Consider the following 23,338-nt stretch of genomic DNA (forward strand, 5'->3'; position numbering starts at 1 on the left):
ATGGATCTCAAAGGTGACCACCTTTTTCTGCAAGTTGGGATCAAGTGCTTCAAACTTCTGGTCTCTGTGGTGAGCTCATGCTGAAAATTATATGGCAGAATGAGTCCAAAAGAACTTTAAAATACTCCTTGTTCTTGAATGAATGGCCCAGAAGTTGTCCTGATCACTTAGGGTTTATCCAAAAGGCACCCCAGATATTTGACCTGATGCAATCACATAACCTGTGAAAGACAGCAGTTGCCATTATAAAAGCATAGTGCCAAGCCCACCACCCAGAGTTAAAAGCTCAACATGTATATTAAAAATATGTAAATAAGTGCTGGAGGGGAATGGAGACAGCTGTACTTGAACAACAATAAAACAAGTTTAAAAAATAAAATAAAATTTAAAAATAAAAAAGTGTAAATATATACATATGTATATCTGTATGTATATACACATATGCAAACATTTAAAAACATTATAGATTCAGGGAATAAAGAAAGAATATCAGGTCTAATCAGACATCTACTATGTGTCTGACAACTGAGACCTCAAGATACATGCTATTGTTTCTCTGCTCTGTTGCCTCCACATTCGTTGTATCTGGGGCTTTGGGGTGGAGCAGCTCCCACGTGGGGCCGCAGAGGCCCGCGGTCTCAACAGGTGCTTGTAGTCGTATTTTTCTTCTGAGTCTCCATGTCCCTAGAGACATTCTACTGCACACAGGAAATGGCACCTATGTTTTCAGGGATACTTTAAAACAACAACAGTCATTCTGAAGCACCAAAAAGACCAATATGAAATGGTTAGCAAAAACATTCTTTTAAGCTAAACCAGTGATTGAATTGGGGCTTCTGGGCCCTCTCCCCTGCACTCCACCTGGTGCTTGGACAAGGGCTGAGAGGGGTTGCCAGCAGCAAACGCCACCTGTGCAGCACAGATGGAACTTCGGGATATGAGGATGGCAGTGAGGCTTCCGATGTGACTGGCTGAGGGCCATTCTTGATGACGGCCCTTGTCAAAACACCACTAAAAATGTTTTTAGTCTCCTGACATGCTGTGAGACCCTGAGGCCAGATACCTTTTTCATTATGTCTGGAGACCCATACTGACCTCAAATTTCAAAACATTAGGATAAATATCAGAAATAGGCTCCTATGTATGCCTAACTCTTTCTAAATCTGATTTTCTTTCCCTGATCTTTCCCTTTCAAATCTAACCCAAGTGGAGAATGAGACTCAAGGGAACAACTGCTGAATTACAGAACCACCCATGGGCCCCGCAGTCTGAGTGCAGAAATGACTGGTGAGAAACAGAACGAGGCAAAAAAAAAATTCTGTGAGTGTTAAAGAAACCAGATGTTGTAATAGAAAAGTAAAGGTTGAAAAATCACGATAGAAAACTGGGAAGATGATCACCTAGTCATGCTGAGAATTTGTGAAGAAGACCAAAGTATTAACACAAAGTTCCATCATGGGATTGGGTTCCTTTTCACACCCTTGAAATTCCAAATAAAACTTTCAGCATTTTTTGAGACACTTTAGTGGAAGACAATTATTTCAAAGAACTACATGCAAACTCTGTGTATTCCATGCACAAAAAAATGTGCATGCAGAAAAATGCCCTTGGGGTGGTTCTGCCGCTGCACCTGAAATGTTCTGGAAAGCTCTTCTTCATCGACATTGACATATTTGGAAAGAAATCTAGAAGAGAAGGTAATAAGAGATTTCAGTCTCAAAGAGAAGCTGTGGTAAGAAAGGGTGTGGAGAGAAGACATCACATTCTGTGAACTACCTTTTCCCGACCTACATACCTGATGCCTCAAAAAAGACACCATAAACCTTTCCTGTTGTCTAGTGACAGCTACCAGGAGTCTCTTCAAATGAAGGAACCCATTTGAAGGGACTCATTTAATGCTTTTAAAAACACAAGCAAACTACCTTTGTCATTTTCAACATACACCTTGAGAAGGAGCAAAGCAAACTATGGAGACCAGACCAACAGTGCTGGATGTTAGGAACATACCGAAAATGCTATTCTTGGGGTCTGGGTGGCAAAATGTGATTCATTCTCTCCCTCCTTCTCTCTCCTTCCTGTTAGTGTTAAATACATGTATCCATTTCATAGAATCTTGTGAGGAAGTGTTTTTAAAATTTCAATATGAAAGAGAAGAAAACATAATAACTTTGGAAGAAAAAACATAATAACGTTGCCAGTTTGCTCCCTTGTTTCAAAATAACACACACTTATTGAGCTTTTCAACATTTTTTTGGATTGTTTTCTTCAAGGAATGTGTACCATATTTACCATGTTATCGATACCTCAGAATCTACTCTTGCTGGCACCTGAAGAGTTTAAATTCATTCAGGCCAGTCTGCATTTAAATCGCCTGGGAAAGATTTTTAAATCAGGCATGCCATCTCCATTGATTCTGATATGGTAGGTCCAGGATGGGGCCCTGGATCTGAAGTACCCTGACTCTGATGTAGCAACACCCCCTCCTCCAAAGCACGACACTCTGCTAGAAGATGTGCAAGTTTTGGTCCTTTGAGATGCGGTCACCTATACTGGATTACTCATGCAAGAGATTAGGGGACATGTTTGTGAGGAGACATGGCGGGGGAGCTGAGGGGAACTTCTAGAACCAGGAAACCAAGATGCAGTTGGGACTCTGCATCAAGGAGAGAAGAAAGGAGAAGAGGTTGGGTGAGTTTTAGGTTGCACTGCAGTTCTGTCATCGTTCAGCAAGATGAAGTCAGCCCTCACAGGTGTCCCTTGTCTCCTGAGCAAGCTTGACTTAGTGCCTCTGTTGTGCTCAGTCAGTGACAGGGACCAGTGTGCGGGAAGTGCGGTAAGAATTTTCCAGCAGAACTGTTAGTTGGTTAGTCTCCCTGCATTCAGAAATCTGACAGGTACTTTTCCACGACAGCCTCAGGATATACGACAAGACATCTAGTCTCTTCCCCCAAGCAGCTCACAAACAGAGAATTAGAAATTTAGGGTGAGGAAGGACCATAAGACTACTTCCATCATCTGCCTAAGACTTAAGAATGCTCAACAGCATCGCCCCCACTCTTAGACACATTTAGGGTTAGCATACTCACATGCCACTGTAGTAGAGCCCATCTTTGGGTTGCTCTGGCTGTTAGAAAGTTCTGCCCTATGTTGTGCCAACCTCTTTTCTCCATGAAGCATGAAAGTCCTCAGAGATAGAAGGAACTTTGGAGATCACGTGTTATATCTCATTTACCAGTGAGAAACCAGACCCACAGAGGAGAACTCAATTACCCAAGGCAACACACCTACTTATTGGCTGAACTGGAGCTGATATCTAGGTCAGTTGCTCTTTCTCCTCTATACTTGGTTTAATTTGTATCTTTATTCTTATGGAAAAGAGAAAAGTTTTAATGAATTTGCTGTCAGACAAAGCAAGTTAATTGTAATGTCTCAGATAGTCTTTGGTTGAGTCAAAAGAATTTGCCATGTGCCCTCTTAAGAATGACTTTTCTTGTGATCAAACATCCTATCTGAGCTTGGGTAATATCTAGGAGTTGTAAAGCCCCAAATGATACCCAGTCAACTAAAGCTGTTCATGATTCATAGAAGGACCAAAACAATATTAAATCAATTTTTCTCCCCACCCCTGAAACTTATACTGCATGGTAGACAGATATTCATGTAATTTGGTAATTTATATAGGTTTGTATCATTTTCTTATAGAGTATATTTGAAAAAAATTATTTCCACCTTGCATTTCATAAAATACATTTAAATATTGCTTTTGAGTTTAAAAGATAGGTACAATCTTTAGTTTGCCATTCTTTAGATTGCTAGAAAATTCTAAAACAGAAACAACAGCACTTTAGTGCCACCTTGTGGAAAAATATAAAAACATGTAATAAATCTATAAGGTTCTACGTGTTTACACAAGGCAGGTGTGGGGTGGGGGAAGTGTGCAGGTGTTGTTAACTCCCCCCACCCTGATCAGTTTTAAAGGAAAAATATCCATCATATATGATAAGTTACATTAGAGTATTTTAATCCAATTCTGCCAATATTTGCAAATTTAGAAAATTATTTAAATGGTCACTTAAATTTATGTTTTAATTTTAACAGCCATTCTGCTCACAAAATTATTTATATGTTCATATTTTGACCTGGCTGCTGGGACACCATATTTTCTGGGTCCTACTTCTACCTCTGAGGCTGCCCCTTCTTGGAAACACTCCGTGGGAGATGGGGTGAGGATCTGATGAAGAGGCATTTTTGTCCCCCACCTGCCCGTAACCACTGGAGGGAGTAAGCAAGCTTTGCCTTTGCAGTGTGGGGATGATAATTCAGTCACGGTCCACAGCAGGGAGGTCAGTCTGGTCGAATTTGAGGAAGCACACTTTCTTCTCATGCCTCCCCAGCCTTAAATGGGAGGTAAGCTCCACGAGGCAAGGGCATCGTTTTGTGCTCTATTGTACCCCTATGCGCCCTAGAACATGGTTGGCACATGGCAGGCATTCAACAAATATGGGTAGTATGAATGAATGCATAATACAGATAATATCTTGGTCCCTATCCGCCAACCCATTTATTTCCTGCTGTACTCAGGACCACAGAGAGGAAGAGAGATACTGTTTTATTAGGCTCTGTCAAAAACTTCAGTCTCCCCCAGGTATTCAGATGAGTGGCTTCTTCAATTCTACCATTCAGGTTTCCCTTCAACCGTCACGTATGTCCTCAGAGAGACCTTTTCTATCCTCTCTAAAAGAACACCCCGCATTCTTTCATAGTGTTCTCTCATAAAATATTGTGTACTACGCACCAGGCACTGTTCTCAGTTCTGGATATGGGACAGTGAGCAAAACAGGGTCCTGCCTGCCCACAGAAAGTGTATCATCTTGGGGAAGGAGTGGGCTCCCCAAACAGAGCAGCTAGTGTAAAACCTGTTGTGTTGGAGAGATCTGAGGATAGAGACAGAGGGGTGGAGTGTGAGGGAGAACTGGAGAGGGAGACAGAAGCTGGACGATGCAGGGGTTGGTGGGTCATGGTGAAGTGCTTAGATTTTCATTCTAACTGGGGTGGGGGAGCGATGGACACAATAAGGATAACTGGTAGGCAGGGATCATCAGCACAAAGCAGGTTCTTAAAAATAGTGCTAGTATTTAGTAAGCATTGCAAATATTATGGGGAGTGCAGTCGATGCTGTGTGGAGGGTCCAAGGAAAACCACAAAGCTCAGAGGTGGCGGGCCTATGATCCTGAGTCCACCTTGGACAGCCCAGAGGGAGAAGCGACTATGGGGTCACTGGGTGTGAACCTTGACAGTGACTTAATGTTCCCTAGCTTTATCTTCCTGTGGCTCTCCTACGCTTTTCGAGGGTAACACTCACCACCTAACACTCACCACCGCCTAAAAGCATGTCGTCACTCCTCTAGCTCTTCCGCCACAATAGAAGCTCATCAGCAGGACTTGGACAACTTTCTTCATCCAACTCTCTTGTTGTCATTTCTTTAATTAATTCCTCCTACCATTCTTAAGCAGTTATTAAAATGTTATTTTTTCAATTCTTTTGCTCTGGTTATAATTCACTCAAATTGATGCCATTCTACAGCATTTGAAGCTTAGAATTTTAAAATTATCACTATCTACCCATAACTTCTAATTTGGTGATACAAAGTAATCCAATAGGTAGAAAGTGGTATTTTCCATGTGCTAATGCAATCTAATGGGGTACCTAGGTACTGGAGAGAGAACATACCAACTTGAAAATGCTTAAGTAAATATTGACATAATACACTGGTTGAATTTATTCTGCTTTTTTCATATGTGAACGCAGGGATCCAGCTTAAAAAAGGACACTTAAACAAAAAGCCAAGAAACCTAAACAATATAATGAACGAGAGGAGAAGTGGTTAAAAGCACACTGTGGCATTGGGAGAAAAGAGTTTTGAAAGCAAATGGGAAGGGGTGGCAATGGGGCAACTCAGGGTCCCCCAGTCTGCTTGAACCCCAGCAGTTCTGGTTACCACCTATCAGGCTTTCGCTAAAGAGAGAATGTCTCTAATGAATAAAGAAAAAATCTGAAAAACTGAAAAACACCTATCCCCGATCGAGGAAATCAGGACTCAAGGATCATGTGTTAAGTGGAGGAATTGTTAACAAGTTCAATGTTCCTTCCAGTATACTATGTCATTGCTGTTATTTCTAGTTAAAATTACACAGTGGACATTTTACAAATCAGATCTTGGTCAGCAGTGCACAGTTTTTCCATGAAGTTCTAGTCATTGCAACGTCCAACTAACAAAAATCTTCATTTTTAAAAAAACAGAATCAGTTACTATACATATTTCAGCTACTTCAATGTATTTTTATGAAGACCAAGAAAAAAATTAAACTTCACTGTTGTCCTCCACAATTGGGTCTCATCATTTTAATAGAGTGAGGTGATAAAAGGTTGACAAAGGAATTACCCATTTAGCATCTTGGTTCTTCACTGGACATTTATTTTAATAAGATCAGCTGATGAATTCTGTGTCTAGCTTAGGCATGCATTGTGTTATTTTTTTGAAAATGGTTCCACTGCAAGTTGCGAGTTCTTGAACTACCTGTGGAGTTATGGAAAGTCAGTCAAACCCAGTGTGTAACAAACAGATCACCATACTAGGTTTTAGGTACTGTGTAACTCAATGGGGGAACAGACGTAAATGGCACATTTGTGATCCACCTGTCATAGGAAATCTAATTAGAAATTAAATTCTAATGGGGAAGACACAATAAAGCACGTGATTTAAACAAGGTGCCACCACATCAATGGAGGGTGAGAAACCTGCCTTTAAATGGGAGTGGACAGAAGGCTTAACAGAGGTAGTGACTTTAGCTCACTCCTGAATGGGTGCAGCCAGCCAGAGGAAGAATGAGAGAGAGAGCCTTCCAGCAAGGGGAATCTGGTGTGGAGTGGGATGAGGTGAGGCTTAATTAAAAATGAACTATGCAACCTTTTAAATCATGGCAAGACATTTGGATTGTATCCGAAGGACAATGGAGAGTCTTAAGGATGAAGCAACAGAGTTGGTTCTAGTTGAATTAACACATCAGGCACATGGACCTTAAGGAGCCAGCAGGAATGGGTAGAGGGGGAAATACCCCTGGCCAAAGACAAAATCTCATCACTTCCTAAGTGGAGCTAAGGCCACTGCAGAAACGTCTCCCCTGCCACTGCCAACTCCTGGAATGTCCTTGGGTTGGGAAAGATACAGCCCTGCAGTAACTGGCAGCTGGAAATGAGGCAGCTCAGCTCTGAGGCTGGTGAGCTACAGTGGCCACTTGCAGGTATGGCTGCACAGGTGTCCGAGGACACATTTCCACCGTGGGAAACAGAGTCGGGCGTTCGTTCTTCTTACCCCCAAAGGCCAGGAACCTCGGTCCTTTCTTGACACAAACCACTTCTACTGAGACCTTAGTGCACAAGGGGGGAGCCACATCATTTTGGATGATGCCACTGGAACGTAAATTCTCTTACACACTACTCTTCTGGGGCTGCCATAACAAAGTACCACAAGCTGGCTGGTTGAAATAGGAGAAATCTGTTTCACAGTTCTGGAGGGTTTTAGTTCAAAATCAAAGGGTCCTCAGGGTTGGTTCTTTCTGAGGGCTGAAGGACAATCTGTCCATGCCTGTCTCCTTGCTTTTGGTGGTGTGCTGGTCATCTTTGGCATTTCTTGATTTGTAGAAGCAACCAGGATACCATCTACATTGGATTAGGGCTCACCCTAATAATCTGGGTTTAACCTTTCTCTATTAAGACATGCTGGGGTTTAGGATTCCAATATACTGTTTTGTTTTTGTTTTGTTTTGTTTTTTGGAAAAGGTGATCCAATTCAAGCGGTAATACCTTGAAATGTTAAGTCAAAAATTAGATAGTTATCTAAACTCTGGGCCCAAAGTGTTATCATATAGAGATACCATGGAGAAAAAAAAAAAACAAACCCTTCCTTTGGCTATTTCATGCTTTCAAATTAAATTTGCCAAATAAAACACAAGAACAAAATGAAAGGTTTGGTTACTTGCTGATGCAATGTAAATGTTTAACACTGCCATAAAAATGAAACTTAACTGCAGCTAATGGGTATATTTTCTTTTTATCCAATTTAACAATTGTGGAGATAACAAATTAGAATTCTTCCATACTTGCTCCTAAAGAAAACTTTGTAACAGGACCAATCTTGACCGTGTCTAAAATATGTCTACAGCTAATGAGAAGTTGGAAAGCTCTTACACACACCTTGTCACTTAAGCACTTTTTAAAAAGTTTAAAATCAAAGGAATAAAATCAACAAATGGGCTCTGTATGAAATTACCTTTGGCTCTTTATAAAGATTTCTTCAGGTGGAGGTTTTCTGCCACCACAAAAATAAATGTACAAAACTCCAGTCATCACTTCATTATATATACATATTTTAAAGATTTTATTTTTGGACAGAGGGGAAGGAAGAGATAAGGAAACATCAATGTGTAGTTGCCCCTTGTCCACCAGCACTGGGCAGGTACCTGAATCCCAGGCATGTGCCCTGAGAATCAAACCTACAACCCTTTGGTTCGCAGGCCAGTGCTCAACACACTGAGCTACACCAGCCACAGCCACTTCATTAAAACCAGAATAATCACTGATAGTGAATGTAACAAAACTAGAATTGACACACTTAGAGAATAGGTAATCTGGTTTACTGAAATTTTCAATTGAAGAAACTAACAGAGCTAACATGCTTTCTGTTGTACCCATGGTTGGTTGGTATATTTCATGCTTTTTAAAAACTCATGATGGTGAATTGGATCTTGTACCATCAGACAGCCATTGCAACAATCCATTGTCTCTAGAGCTAGGTAATATTCTCTCCACAAATTGCTTTCCTGATTGAATGAATTCCTTAACGAAACATAGTCAAATAATTTTTCATTGTGTATGTGACTTCAATCCTCCACTCCCCAAACCTGATTAATTTTAGAATTCTAGTTCATTCAGAATAGACAGTAATCTGAAAATTCTTCATGAATCTTACTTCTTTTAAAGTTTCAAGCACAAAATGTTACATTTTTCCTAGGCATCAAAAATAAGAATACGTTCATTTTAACTATTGGCCACAGTGTCTTCCTTTAGTTAATAAAGTGCTGATGCTATTTTACATGAAAATAATAGCAAACACAAAGAGCACTTACTATGTCAGGCATTTTTCTAAGGGGCTTAACAGATATCAGTGTAACACTTGCGGCCATTCTTATTACACATGGCAGCTGTGGGAATGAAGGTGCAGGGAAGTTAAAGTAACTTGTGCAAGGATACAGAGTTAACCGTGAACCTACGAATTAAACCAGGGTAGTAAGGCCCTGGATTGTACTCTCAATCACTTACCCTGCTGCCTCTCTTAAAATAGCACAAGAGTTTTTCTTCTGTAGTTATATTTTATGAAAGACAAAACAAAATACAGGAATTTGAAGTTTCAAGCCAGTAACCCACACGGATTTTGCTTTTACCTCATTTAAAAGTTATCTTATACATAGCTTTCAAAAATGCATCTGTTGTGCAGTTACATCGCCTTTTTCAGATCCAAGGAACAAGAACATAACTAATACAAATTTATTTTAAATAAGCCTTAGACGCAGAATTGATAAAGTCATCTATTAAAAAAGTGTTAAATCCATTTTGGATATTCTTCTTCTTTACCTCAAACTACAGAATTAAAGTAGATGCATACTGCTCGTTAATAGTTTTAAAAACAATGTCCAGATACAAATCAGTTGGAAAGTTCTTGACAATTTATAAGCAAGTGATTTGTTTTTTTCCACTATCTAAATACAACAGAACTGCATTAACCATGACATAACACTATTAGCGAAATTTTGGACAATAAAAAGTATAAAACCAGACTGTTAGCAGAGGAGACAACAAAGTATAAGTTAGAAAATCCATAAACATACATTTATTCAGGAAATACAATTACTACAGTCCTTAATATTTTAATGACCATTCCACATAAAATATTCACATGTATTCTTTTAAGTCTACACCAAGCCATGCTGATATTCTTTCCTGATAAGCCATAGCCATTTCTTCTATTAAATACTATAATACCCATTTAAATTGTAAACAAAGTACTTGAACCAAACTATGTTAAGTACTTGAACAACTTTCAAAAATTTTGAAGACAGTAATTTTGTTAAAAACATCTGAATTATCCAACCCCAAAGAACTAGGCCACTATAATCTAGTATATTGCTAATAAAGTGGCCATGTTAAGACTGCATATAATTATAAAGGACATTACTTCTCATCTGCAATTTTTAAACATGCTTTCTCAAATGATAAACATTTACCTTTTTAAGTTTTAAAAAGGTGAAGGGAATAGAAAAATGACAGACATTAAAGGTTTGTGTTTAAACTACTAGCAAATTTTTAAAAAAGGTAGACTATAATTATTTCCCAAAGAATGCCATGTACCTTTTGTTCCTAAACAAATTAATATAACCAATCACTGTATTTGCTACTTAATAGTAGCTGTAAATTACTGTATTCTGATACTTCCAAACGTAGTCCAGTGTAATTAGAACACTTTGTAAAGGGGAAAATTAGTGGTTCTCAACCCTACATGTCCTTCAGAACCACCTGGAAAGTTTGTAAAAAAAAATGAGCACCTGGCCCCATCCTCAGAGACTATGATTTAGCTGCTATGGGACAGGACTCAGGTATCAATCTGTTTTAAAGTTCTGCAGGGTATTTTAATAAGCTAAGGTTTAGAATCGTGTAGTTAACCCATTTTGAAATACCAAAAAAAAAGGAAATTGAGAAAAGGTAATAATTATATTTATAATCTACAAATCAAACACCTATTACATATTTACTAATGTGCCTAGTTATATTCATGAATCATACATTTATTAATGAAAAATTCCTTCATTTCCTCACAATACCAAACCACTACTGTATATCTCTGCCATTGAATGATTGACTCTTTTCTACAGTCAGGATTTAAAACTCTGGGATACACTGTGAAAACTGCTTTAATGAAAACAAACTACTGCTATTCATGCTCAACAGTAGCAAGCAGAACTACTGTATGTGGCTCCTTTAAGCTATCTTTAAGAATTATAAATAAGTGCCAACCCACACAAAGAACAGATTGTGGATTACTATAGAAGAAAAAAATAGCTTACTCAACTTATTAAGTTTCAACACCAAAAAAGATTTGACTTGGCTGCAAGTTCTGAAACAGCTGAGATTCTGAACCAAGAAGCTATAATTTATAATGAAATGTTGACACGCCCTTAAAAGCTACTGCAGCTGTAGCTATACTAAAATAAGACTTCTTTAGGGTTTACTTACCCTGTAATGCAAGAATACGAGCATATTACTGTTTTTATATGCACCAATACCTCTCTCTAATATACAAAGCTCTACAACAAATACCTCTAATAATTTTACAATTAAATTAAAGTAAGTCCATAATTCTCCTACACTACTTTGGTCTCAACATTCAAAAAACATTAATTAATTTGAAAATATACAATTTAACAACACTCCTAGCAATAACAAGCACATTTTGTAGTGGACTAAAGACACATTCAACCATGCAATCCAGTGTTCAATACCTAAATGATAAATAACAACGCTGATTGGCTTTTATTCTGAAAAGTCACTGAAAACTGGAATAATCTTTTAAGACTCACAGTGCTCACAAACATGCAAAATAAGGTACACATTGCTAGTCTTCCTGAAGGAATGTTACAAAATGCCCACTTTTAAAACAAAGTCTAAAGTTCTCATATATTTCAAACAATTATCTTCTCTTTAGCATCTGTCACTTAAAAAAAAATCATACAAATGTTCCTATAAGTTGTGACCAAAAATGAACTCAACTCTCTCATTTCAACTTTTAAAATGAGCTCAGTCACAGTCTTACACTAAAGCTGCCTTTCAGTAAAATAGTGACATCCAGTGGACAACTGAGAGTACCTCTCAGAGTTCCCCTCATTTGAATCAGAAACAAAGATCATCTCTAAATCCAACCATTTTAATATGAATAAATTCCTACTCATTCTGACAAGTCTGCAGATTCTTATGAATACATCACCTCATAATTTCTGTATATCTTAAATATATCCTTCTATAATCCTATTTAAAACCAAGTCTTTAAACTGACCTACCAAGAGTGTGTAACTCTTCAGACTAGTGATATTAAAGTACTACTTTTTCTTCTTTGCTTCCACTATTTCCCATCACAAACTAAATGGCTCATCTCTAGGAATGGAAGGACTAAAATACAAGAAACATATTTAAACAGAAATGAAAAGCATTAAAAAAATTTGCAAAGAATGCACCCAAACCTGTTTTTGCATTTGTAATTTAACATACTGTTGAATACAGAGACCTAATCAGTAATGCTAAAAAACAAATTATATTCTCTTGCCTTGCTGCTCAATTACGAAAGAATACATATTTTAGCAATGACTGTTTTAGTGTTTAAAAATTTACTTTTATAAATCAGTATAAATGCATATTCATTTACATTGTTTAAATAAAAATAAAAAAACTTCCACTGTGCTGAGTTGATTTACCAATGACTATACATATTATGTTGTGTTCAAAGTACAAAATACAGCAGTGATGTTAACATTGACAGTGTAATAAACTGTTGTAGCTGAAACTGTTACATTTAATTTCCTGGAAAACCATAAAGAAATTTTACAGGTTAAAAAAAAAATAAAGTAAGCAAAAAAGAACTGGAGAACTGTTGTTTTTAAATAAGCAGCCAAATAAAGAAAACTTTTTTCCTCAAAAAAAGAATAAGAATGTAAGATACATCTTAATATTTAAAAAGTGTTTTTAAAAATCTATAACAACTTTATGACAAAATCTGCATTTGAAAAAAGGCCTGTAAAAAGAGGACAGAATTGCCCTCATCACCTTTTACTTTTTCTTATCAGAAAAAAAGTATATGCATCTCTGGAACCACAAATGATTTTAAAACGGGCATTTATAAAATGACAAGGAGATTTCATGGGAAGTTTCTGGTATTTTTTGTTTTTGTTTTTTTACAATCATTGGCATTGCGGCCATCAGTAGGTCACAAGTAAAACTTCTCTAGCTGGAAGCAAAATGGAATACAAAGTTCTGAACTGCATTAGGTCTGTTGTCTGCGTTTGGCTGATCTCATTTTTTCAAAACGTGACTCCATTTCTTCTAAAACCTTGGGTGTGTATCGTACTACTAATTTAACCTTTCCTTGAGCAGCTTTTAGCAGTTCTACGGCTTTTTCATGATGTTCTCCTTCAACACTCTAGAAAAAAAAACACACACACAATTAATATCTAGGTTTTGTAATTCATCACTCAAAAGGCAAAAATACTTAAAATGCATATAGTAAGAAATTTTTAATGTTATACCATTTCAACACTAGAAACCTATGAATTAACCCAGCTTTATCATTTTAATCTGTATGAAATCCTCTGCTAAATTATTTTCTGTTGGTACACCAGGAACTGGTTTCTAAAATCCAAATAATTAGCATATCAATCTGCATGCCCTGTTATTCCACTAAGCAAGAACTAAATCAAGACAGTAACATTCTAAAATGAGGGGTAGATTTCTAATTTAATGTGACTACTTTAAGAGCTTGATTACTACTAAAGAGCTTAATCTTTTCATAAAAATCACACTAAGCATTGCTAATTTACATTGGAAAAAAACCAAAATACACTTGAAGTGCTCTGAACCAGGTCATAATACTAAATAGTACTGCCTTGGCTCCCCTCAAGGGATTTCTTAACTACAAAGCTTCCAAACCCCTCTCCACATCTTCTGTTTCTGTAATGCATATACACCTCCAAGTGGTCACAACGCATTACTACAAATAGAAATAAAACACCCTTACCACTCCATTAACAGAAAGAAGTTGATCTCCTCGCTTGAGGCCCCCATGTCTATCAGCAATCCCTCCTGGAATTATTCGAGATATATAGATCGGAGAGTTTTGTTCTTTGCCTCCCATAATATTGAATCCAAGGCCCTCTTCTGTTTTTGGCAGCTCAACAACTCGAGGATGAGAATGTCCTTCGCTGGCAGCAAATGCAGCAACAGTAGCCTGAATGAAAGAAAATTTTTATATCTTTAATAATATAACCTTTGTTTTACTTTAGATCTTTAGTCTCTTCTTAACTATCTTCAAAGTGCATATTTTGATATTTGAATAGCCACAAATTCACTGGCAGTTGTAAGGAGAAAGTAAGCAAAGGGAATGGTGTTTGAGAGAGAATGGCTGGAAAGCATACCTTCTGACTATGTAGGAGGTACTCAAATCAGTCCATCCAGTACCCAGGACTGTGCAGCACTTGGCATGCAGGCCGCTGGGCAAATCAACAGTGACATTCAAGAGGAGAATGCCTCCTCCAGCATGTGGGCAATCTTGGGCTTTGGGGCTGGACAGCCCAGCTCCTTCAAGGCCCTTTGTGCAGGATGCAGCCTATCTACATAACCTACAAGGAGGTAGGTGTCCTTATATGCAGTCATTTTTTTACTGCTGTACTATCTGTTCTTTACACTAAATAACTCATCAAAAAAAAAAACCCCTCAATATCAAGGAGTACATATAAACATGAATGTTTTTGTTGCTCTAGTTAATTACCTAGTTAACTAGAACCCCACAGAAGATGAAACAGAGCCGCATCTTTAAAACTTTCAAGTTTAGAATAATCTAGACTAAATCTAACACAAAGGTGATACATGGAGTTTCATTTTGCTTTTAAGGATAATCTGTACAACTTTTTTTATGATGGATCAAGATCTATGAGCAAAAATGGGAAGGGGAGAAGGAAATCAAGATTTGTTGAATACCACTATGTTCTCTGCTTCAAAAGAAGTCCCATTTTACAGATAATGGAACTAAGGCTCCAATTTCCAGTAAGCTGTGTAGGTCAGCGGTCCTCAACCTTTTTGGCACCAGGGACTCGTTTTGTGGAAGACGATTTTTCCACAGAAAGGTGGGGTGGGGGCAGATGGTTTGGGGATGATTCAAGCACACTGCATTCAAGCTCACTTTCTACTGTGAGGCCCATATCCTAACAGGCCTGGACCAGTACTGGTCTGTGGCTTGGCGGTTGGGGACCTATAGTGTAGGTCATATAACTCAGGAATTAAAGCCAAGTTTCTGTGGTTGTTTTGTATTCTTTCAAACCATACCCACATGTTTCACTGTTTGTATTCAACAGAGAATCTAGTATTTCCTTTTGTCAACTGGTAACTACCAATGAAAAATTATCTGCTAATAACTAATTCTAGTATAAATCACCTACTGCTGACATTAACTTATTCTAACCACATATGATGAACACTAAGATCAATGCCAGAACTATTTGAGGGAAACGTCGGTACAGCAAGCACATAAAACCTGCCAGTGCGGCTCTAAAGAGAGAAGCTACTACTGGCATTACTCCCTCTTTGCGGTGTTAGGTACAGAAAACAGAGAAACCTGGGGAAGTACCACACTCAGCTCTATCATTCACTACTTGTGTAGTCTGAGGCAGGTAACTTAATCTGATGCTTCCTCACCAATAACATAGGGATTGTAATTCATACCTCAAAACTTAGATGAAAATTTACTTAATTGATACAATTAAATATGTACACTGTACATAACTATGAATTATATATATGTATTATTATTTGTGTGCAGCTGTATTTTTAAGGCATTAACTAATCTACATGGTAGATTATTTTTGTAAAAACAATAAAAAAGGTCCTATTTCTCAGTACTTGAGATAGTCAGTGTAGACTGAATGACACTGTTAGTTTTCAAAATAAGCCTATTATGAATCTAACAACTGCAGATTTAAAACCTCTAATTTTTAAACAATTCTCTCATTTTTAAAAATGAAAGTTTTTTTTTGGGGGGGGAGAGGGGAAGGAAAGGAGAAAGAAAGGGAGAAAAACATTGATGTGTGAGAGAAACATCAATTGGTTGCCTCTCGAATGCCCCACTGGGGACCTGGCCCAAAACCCAGGCATGTACCCTGAATGGGAATTGAACTGACCACCTTTTGGTTTGCACGATGACGCCGAATTGACTGAGTCACACCAGCCAGGACAATTTTCTCATTTGAATTAAATAAAAAATTTACCTTTGCAGTTGCATTAGCTCTCACTTCAGGACTGCTGCTGATGTCCACAGTCTCATAGACATGTTCATATACCTGTAAAACCCAAAGTGAATGATAGTGAAGTTCAGAAAATACCATGCTTGAGTTCTATGAAGTCATGAATGTGTTAAAATTTTAGGAAAAACTATGCATCTGTGTAAAATGCTTTTCTATTCAGAAATTCCAAAAAATGCAAAGCACAGATTCTAATGTTTTTCTAAAGTTTGTTTTCTTAAGAAATTCTGAGCCCAAATTTCAGAGTAGTATCTAATTAATTCAAGTATTTAGTAAATTTTAATCCCATGAACTCACCTCTCTTACAGCATTGCAGAATTCACTTTGAAGGACTCTTTGTAAAGCCTGAAGTTTCTGTGGTGGTACCTCTCCACTCCTTTGTAGTTTTTCCAACAATTCAATTGCTCTACATATATCTAGAGTTAAACAAATATGCACTGATAATTTTCCCCGAAGATTCTCTAAATATGTATGTAACAGTGTAAGAGTTAAGATTAATTCTTTAAGGACTAACAAGAATATGAAAAACAGATAAATAAAAGCATAAAAGTAAGCTTGTGTGTGTGGGGTGTACATATACACACGAGGACAGGAATGTAAAAATCTAAGAATGCTAAATGTTGTAATAGATTAGAAAGAAATACCGATATTGCGTATGTACAAAATCTCAGAAAAAGCATCTTTGAGAGATAGGAAAACAACATAAAATACTAAATGTCACAGGAAAGAACTGGAGCTAAAAAATGTGATACATGAATGAACACTGTCTACGCTTCAGAGAACCTGACAGTGTTATCAGTAACTACTGAGTTAATAAAAGTTCACCTATCATTATTAGTGATCAAAAGACTGAACAGTACAAAACACCGTGTGCTAGTGAAATCACTGCTCGTTTCCCAAAGAAAAACACAATACATATGTAAATATCAACTATTCAATTACAGATGTAGTTAGTGGCAGAGATACATTTATAACAATGGTACAAATGAGTAACATAACTTAGAATCAAAACAGTGTTTTAATTAAGACAATCAAATACATGTTTACAAAATAAAAAATTAAGAACAATTTCGCCAATCTGGTCTCAATACTAGCTATGTGATCTTGGGCAAATTACTTAACCTCCCTGTGTATCAGTCTTTTTACTGTAATATTACTGGATGACTAAACCCATCAAGTATGCATGTAAGAAGCATAAATGTTATGTTACATTTGGCATCAATTAATCATAAGAAACAATACACATTTTCACACATATATTAATCATGTCAGACAATTCTCATTGAGAAGTGTGAGAATAAGTGTTTTATGAATCAAAATTTTATGAGATTCAGAGTCATGTTACAACACTGTTAACAATTTTCTTTACTTCCATTTTTTTCTTAACTGTTTTTGTACCCCTGAGAACTAGAGTACTTATTATTCTACTATTCCTTTCCTCCTTTTAGGTGGAAGGAGTTCTCCTTAAAATTTTATATTATACCAGAGAACAAGAACTTTCCCTATACAGAATTAATATGGCTTTCTGCTGGGAATGTTAAATAGAGTCTGTCATACAGAATTCTAAGAAAGAATCAGAGTTGATGTATTGACTTTATTATCCTGCTAAATGGCAGCCACAAGTAATTCATCATACTAAGGTGCTGAACATTCTACTGTGGATCTCAGAACAACTCTGAAATAGTGAAAAACAAATCCATGACTACCAAAACTAAATGCCAGAGGTTACAATTCACAAACTGCACTGCCTAAAAATACAAAAGACTACCAACATGTTAGAACCCTACAACTAGCTTCAAAGAAAAACACCTACTCCTGTTAACACCAAACACACCTGTTCCTATGAACAAAGCACAGTGCCTTTGTGCTCAGGAGGAAGCACAAAAACTTACTAAACAGCCTCGGGCCTACTTAGTAAGTCTTCCCAGACCAGCTACTCCTCTTGTCAAAAATTATGCTTTAATTAATGGTCTGGTGGACTGGCGGGAAACAATGTCATTTATAAAGAGCCTTACAAAAATGAACACCATAAAGAATAAAAAATGTTAAGCGTGCATTTGAATACATGAGGGAAGACGTTTCTCTAAACACAGTAATTCTTAAAAATGTACTCCCTTCTAAGGGCATTAGTTACTTAATATTCAGACTATAGTTGCAAATGATGATTTTGCAAAATGTATCAGATCTTCTCAAACTTTTACTACAAACTAGTACTCAAAATGCTTAGTCTGTACTTCTTAACTATTAACCAATGACTTCTACTGGTTTGCCAAAAGCATGAAATTGGTTTAAATAAAGGATGTGGGGAGGAATGAGCTGGAATGTTAAAAATCTGCAATGGAACGCTAATAGGAACATAACCATGCATTTTCACTGGCTTTGGGTTTTTAATTCCCCAGCAGAACAGGTGTATTTTTCTTGACTGTCTGCTCTAAATAACAAGCAACCAGCCACAATTTGCAATTGCAGATTCTTTAAAGAAGGAATATGACTCGACTTTCAAATATTTTACAATCTACCACTATTCCACCTAGTTCTGTAACACTCCCAAGTCCAGATCAGCAGGATTGTTTTTAAAGCACTTTCCCCACACGGGAGAGGCACGAAAGCCAGGAAGTACTCCAATCCAAGTAAAAGTGCGATTGTAGTTAAAGTAATGATGAGTTTGTGCATAAATGGGGCGGGGGTCCCGTGGGAATGTCCCGTGTGTCTGGCACGTGTGCGATACGTGTGTGAAAGTGAGGAGAGTGGGTTGTTAAAACGTAAATACGGGCTGTCCGGAACGCCCGTCCCAAATGGGCGTGTGATGTTTGTTTCTCGGGCTAACACATCTAGGAACGTCGCGTAGCTTGTGCCCTCCAAGGGAGCGCGTGTGCACCGTGCGTCTACAAACGCGGACAGGTGGGGTTCAACTGTGTAATGCCCTGGGACAGTCTACCTGAACACAAACGACGAATCTGGGTCTCACTCAAGAGACCACAAGCGCCCTCCCTGGGGCTGGGCGCAGCGACGTCGGAGGTGACGGGCACCCTGTGAGGGCCTGCCTGGCTCCGGGTCTCGGAGGATGGACTCTCCTCCTCCCACGTTGCGACACGGCAGTTCTCCACCCACTCCGCCCTTCTCAGTCCGGGCATCCGCTGCACTTACCCCTCTCCAGCCGCACAGGTTCCCCCAGCGCCGCCATCTTCTCCCCTTGCCTGCAGACCCACAGGAAGTGACGACAGAGAGACTGAGGTGAGGGGCGGGGCCTAGCGGGAGCCAGAGGGCGAAGGCCGGACAGTATCGCGAGAGGCAGAGCCGTGGTCTAAGGTTCGCCTGGGCCCCCGTGGGGTGGAGGTACTGAGCGTGGGCGTTGAAAGTGGGTGGGTGTTCTGCCCCACCTTCAGCGGTTCGAAGGTTCCCGAATATCTCAGCCTCCTAAGGTTGGAAGAAACCTTTTCTCGACTGTCGTCATAGATTCAAACCTAATTCTCAACTTCACCATTGGCAGCTCTTTGCTCCCCCACTTTCGGCCTCAGTTTCTCCCTCTGTGTGACAGGAATCCTCAAGGTCTTTTCCGTTTTTAAACTCTGGGATAAGATGACACTTAAATGCAAATGAGATATGTTAAGTAGTGCTTTCATTTTAAAAATCCGAGGAGAAAATCTTGCCTGCAGATCTATTGGAGTGTAGGGATGGACAGTACCAAACTCAGGAAACACGTGTTCAGCGGAACACGTCTTGTTCTGCTGAGCAGGGCATTTGGATGAGCCACGAAATAATTTTTAAAAGTTGATATTTAGAAATCTTATAAAAAGGAAATACTATAAAGTAAATAATATTCTCAATGCCTTACCGATTTCTAGGGAAACTTATGAAAATTTCATGAACCATGAGAGGTTTTGATCCTGAACTTAAATGATAATTCGATTTGCCCAGTATTTAAATTCCACGAACTCTTAGTCAAGCCCTAGAGCGTGCGGATATGTCAGGTGTTCTCACAGACAAGTTTTTAACAACCACCGTTTCCCTTAAGCTGTCATATTTTCTTCCAATGCACCATGAATGTCCCCAACCTACTTTTTTTCCTCCCTTGAACCCTGATTTCATCATTAAAGCTTTCTGTTCAGAAACTTTCAGTGGTTTCTCCATTTTCTATTTCTAAAGACTTTCACGTTCTGACCCCAACCCACCCATCTAACCTCATGTCTAATATCCTTCCAGTGCTACCACCACTCCAGTCCAGGGGGTACAAGAGGCCCCCCCTTATCTGTGGTTTCACTTCCCATGGTTTCAGTTATTTGCATTCAACCGCAGTCCAAAAATATTAAATGGAAAATTCCAGAAATAAATAATTCACAAGTTTTAAATTGTGTGCTATTCTGAGTAGCATCTTGAAATCTCACATTGTCCTGCTCTGTCCCACTCTGGAGATGAATCATCATCCATTTGTCCAGCATCTCTGTGCTGTGTATGCTCCACCCACTAGTCCTGTTGTAGCCTTCTCTATTTACCAGATCCATGTCACAGTGTTTGTGTTCAAGTCTCCTTTACTTAATAATGGCTCCAAAGCGCAAGACTCGTGATGCTGGCAACACCAATATGCCGAAGAGAAGCCATGCAGTGCTTTCTGTAAGTGAAAAGGTAAAAGTTCTTGATATAACAGGGAAGGAGAACCATATTTTGAGGTTGCCAGGATCTGTGATAAGAACAAATCTGTGAAATTGTGAAGAAGAAGAAAAAAGAGATGTGTGCTAGTTTTGCTGTCACACTTTAACCTGCAAAAGTTACGGTGAGTGATAAGGTGGAAAAGGGATTACATTTGTGAGTGGAAGACTCAAATGGAAAATGTGTTCTGATTGACAGCAGCAGGTTGTGCCTGAGAAGCATTGAACCTATAAGAAGACTTCAGCAAGGGAGCCCCTAAAACAAGTGACACTGAACCATTTACATCAAGGAAGGGATGGTTCCACAGATTCAGAAATAGTATTGGCATCTTATCACTTCACATCATTACGAGGAGAGGGATGAGTACAGTATAGTCAGATTTTTTTGTCTAATCTCTCACTGTGCCTGAGTTATAAGTTGATCTTTATCATAGGTATGAATGTATAGGGAAAAAAACATAGTATGTATAGGGCTGGGTACTTGCTGGGTACTTCAGGTCCTTGCTGAAGACATGCCATTTCTATTAAACTTCCTCTTAGCCATACTGTTTCCCTTCTTTGGTCCCTGATGGTCTTTATACCCTACAATAGCGCTCATGTGCTTTCCTCGTATTCAATATTGTACTGCAAGTGTATTCAAGAAATGTTCATCAAATGCCTGATGTCTACCAGATGCCTTAGCAAGCATTGAGAATACCATGTAGAACTAGATAAAAGCAGACATTACCCTTATTTCTTCAAATACTTTCTCTTCCCCATCATCCAGCTCCACTCTTGATGACTCCACTTACATGTATATTCTGCTGCCTGACAGTGCCCCACAGTTCACTGACGCTCTGTTCTCTTTATTTTGTTTTTCCAAGCTTTTCTCTTTCCCTTTTTTCAGTATATAATATATTCCTTTCTTTTAAAAATGTTTTATGGTTGTTCCATATATAATATTTTCTTAATCCCATATAGTTTATTTTTTATCTCAGGTGTTATAGTTTTAATCTCTAGCAGTTTTATTTAGGGGGGTGTGTTTCAATATCTTTCTGTCCTCATTTAACCTGCTGAATCTTTCCTTTAGCTTCTTGAACATATAGAACACAATTATAATGACAGTTTTAATGATCTTGTCTACTAATTCTACCATATGTGTTATTTTCAGCACAACAGTGCTAAATCCAATACATTGATTTTTCTCTTAATTGTGGCTCACAATTTCTTGCTTCTTGCATGACTAGATCTCCTTGTGAAGTTTACTTTTTGGTGGGTGCTGGATATTTTTGTAGTCCTATCAATGTCTTTGAGATTTGTTTTGAAATGCAGATAGGACACTTGAAAATAATATTGTCCTGTTGAGGCTTGATTTTAGGCTTTGGTGTGTGGAACCAGTTCAGCCTTTTGCGTAAAGCTTTGTGTCCCACAGTCGAAGGAGCCATGAATGATGGGATTTGACTCTTCCTAGTGGGAATGGGAATTGTTCTCATGAACTTGAGTTGTGGATTATTTACTTTGCTCGTTTTGAATAATTCTTTCCTTGTACTTGGTAATCTTTTTTTTGGTAATTTCTTAACATACATACTCATCATGAAATTCCAGAATTCTATGAATAAATAGAAAATCCTAAAAGTTTTCAGATAGAATAAAAAGCCACGTTTGAAGGATTAGGAATCAGAACAGTAGGGTAGCATATTCAGATAGTTATATTTGAAGATAAGGAAGAAAAAAGTTTTAGGAGATTTTGATCAAGATATGATTTAATTCACTATCAATACATTTGTATTTAATGCACAAAAGAAATGAAAGAATCAGCTCTTGTGTAAGGAGAGGTCTCCTAAAGTGCCCCTCCTTAGTTCACAAATCCTCAAGGATTAGAGATGGGAGACACCTAGATAGAGAGTCCAACTCCTTTGCCTTACCGAAAATTCATTGCTGTCTCATGTCTCAAGTGCGGTCATTGTGAGCATAACTAAGGCAGAGCTGCTTTAGGTTGTATGCCTGTGTCAGGTCATTAAATTACCAGGCTTTCTATTTCTTTAATCGAGAATTGTTCTTCCTGTGGAAAAACTCTTCACCTGTTGCTTCCTTATATTCCTGCTTCAGAGAAAAAGAGAAACAGTCTTATTAGAATAAAAAGACTGAGCCTAAACAAATCCCAGTGATGCAAATTTAGTCTTTGTATAAAAAAAATAAAGTCCTCAGTGGGCTAAATATGAACGTTTTCTTAAAACATTGCAAATACAATGGATTGGGGCATCAATTAAGAAAAATAAGAAAATGGGTTAGGGAAATTGGGGGTGGGAGACTATCTACAGAAGCTAGGGAAATGGAAAATAATATGAGGAAGCAAGACACTCCAAATGGAGTGTTTACTATATTAATGCCTGTTGAACCATGCACAAATAGGCACTACTGTATAGAACAGACGTTTAAAATAGTTTTGTTTTATTCCAGAATAAAACATTACTCTGAACTAAAGTATATTCAGGCATCTATCAGTACAATTAAAGTCTCAGTTTTCTTTCTTTTTCCAATGG

The 23,338-nt window shown here is 38.1% G+C and overlaps 1 protein-coding gene across 1 annotated transcript; it reads right to left on the minus strand.

Annotated features, from left to right (window-relative positions):
* Positions 1 to 9,932: 9,932 nt before the first annotated feature.
* On the minus strand, positions 9,933 to 19,379 carry LIN7C (lin-7 homolog C, crumbs cell polarity complex component). Its single transcript, XM_037146037.2, has 5 exons — positions 19,318 to 19,379; positions 16,468 to 16,586; positions 16,138 to 16,209; positions 13,896 to 14,105; positions 9,933 to 13,301 (listed from the first exon to the last, which is right to left on the minus strand). The coding sequence occupies exons 1-5, from the start codon at positions 19,352 to 19,354 to the stop codon at positions 13,146 to 13,148; spliced, it is 594 nt and encodes a 197-aa protein (XP_037001932.1). The 5' UTR covers positions 19,355 to 19,379; the 3' UTR covers positions 9,933 to 13,145.
* Between the last annotated feature and the right edge of the window lie 3,959 nt (positions 19,380 to 23,338).

This window comes from Artibeus jamaicensis, unplaced genomic scaffold (genome assembly GCF_021234435.1).
Source record: "Artibeus jamaicensis isolate MK-2021 breed Jamaican fruit bat unplaced genomic scaffold, CSHL_Jam_final contig_797, whole genome shotgun sequence".
NCBI classification, from domain to species: Eukaryota; Metazoa; Chordata; class Mammalia; order Chiroptera; family Phyllostomidae; genus Artibeus; species Artibeus jamaicensis.

Excerpts from the sequence above, each read along its gene's own strand:
- LIN7C (XM_037146037.2), bottom strand. The coding sequence starts at position 19,354 with ATGGCGGCGCTGGGGGAACCTGTGCGGCTGGAGAGGG. Across the intron at positions 16,587-19,317 it reads ACCTGTGCGGCTGGAGAGGG|ATATATGTAGAGCAATTGAA; the intron begins GTAAGTGCAGCG and ends GTTTAACTCTAG. Across the intron at positions 14,106-16,137 it reads GAGCTAATGCAACTGCAAAG|GCTACTGTTGCTGCATTTGC; the intron begins GTAAATTTTTTA and ends TCTTTCATTCAG.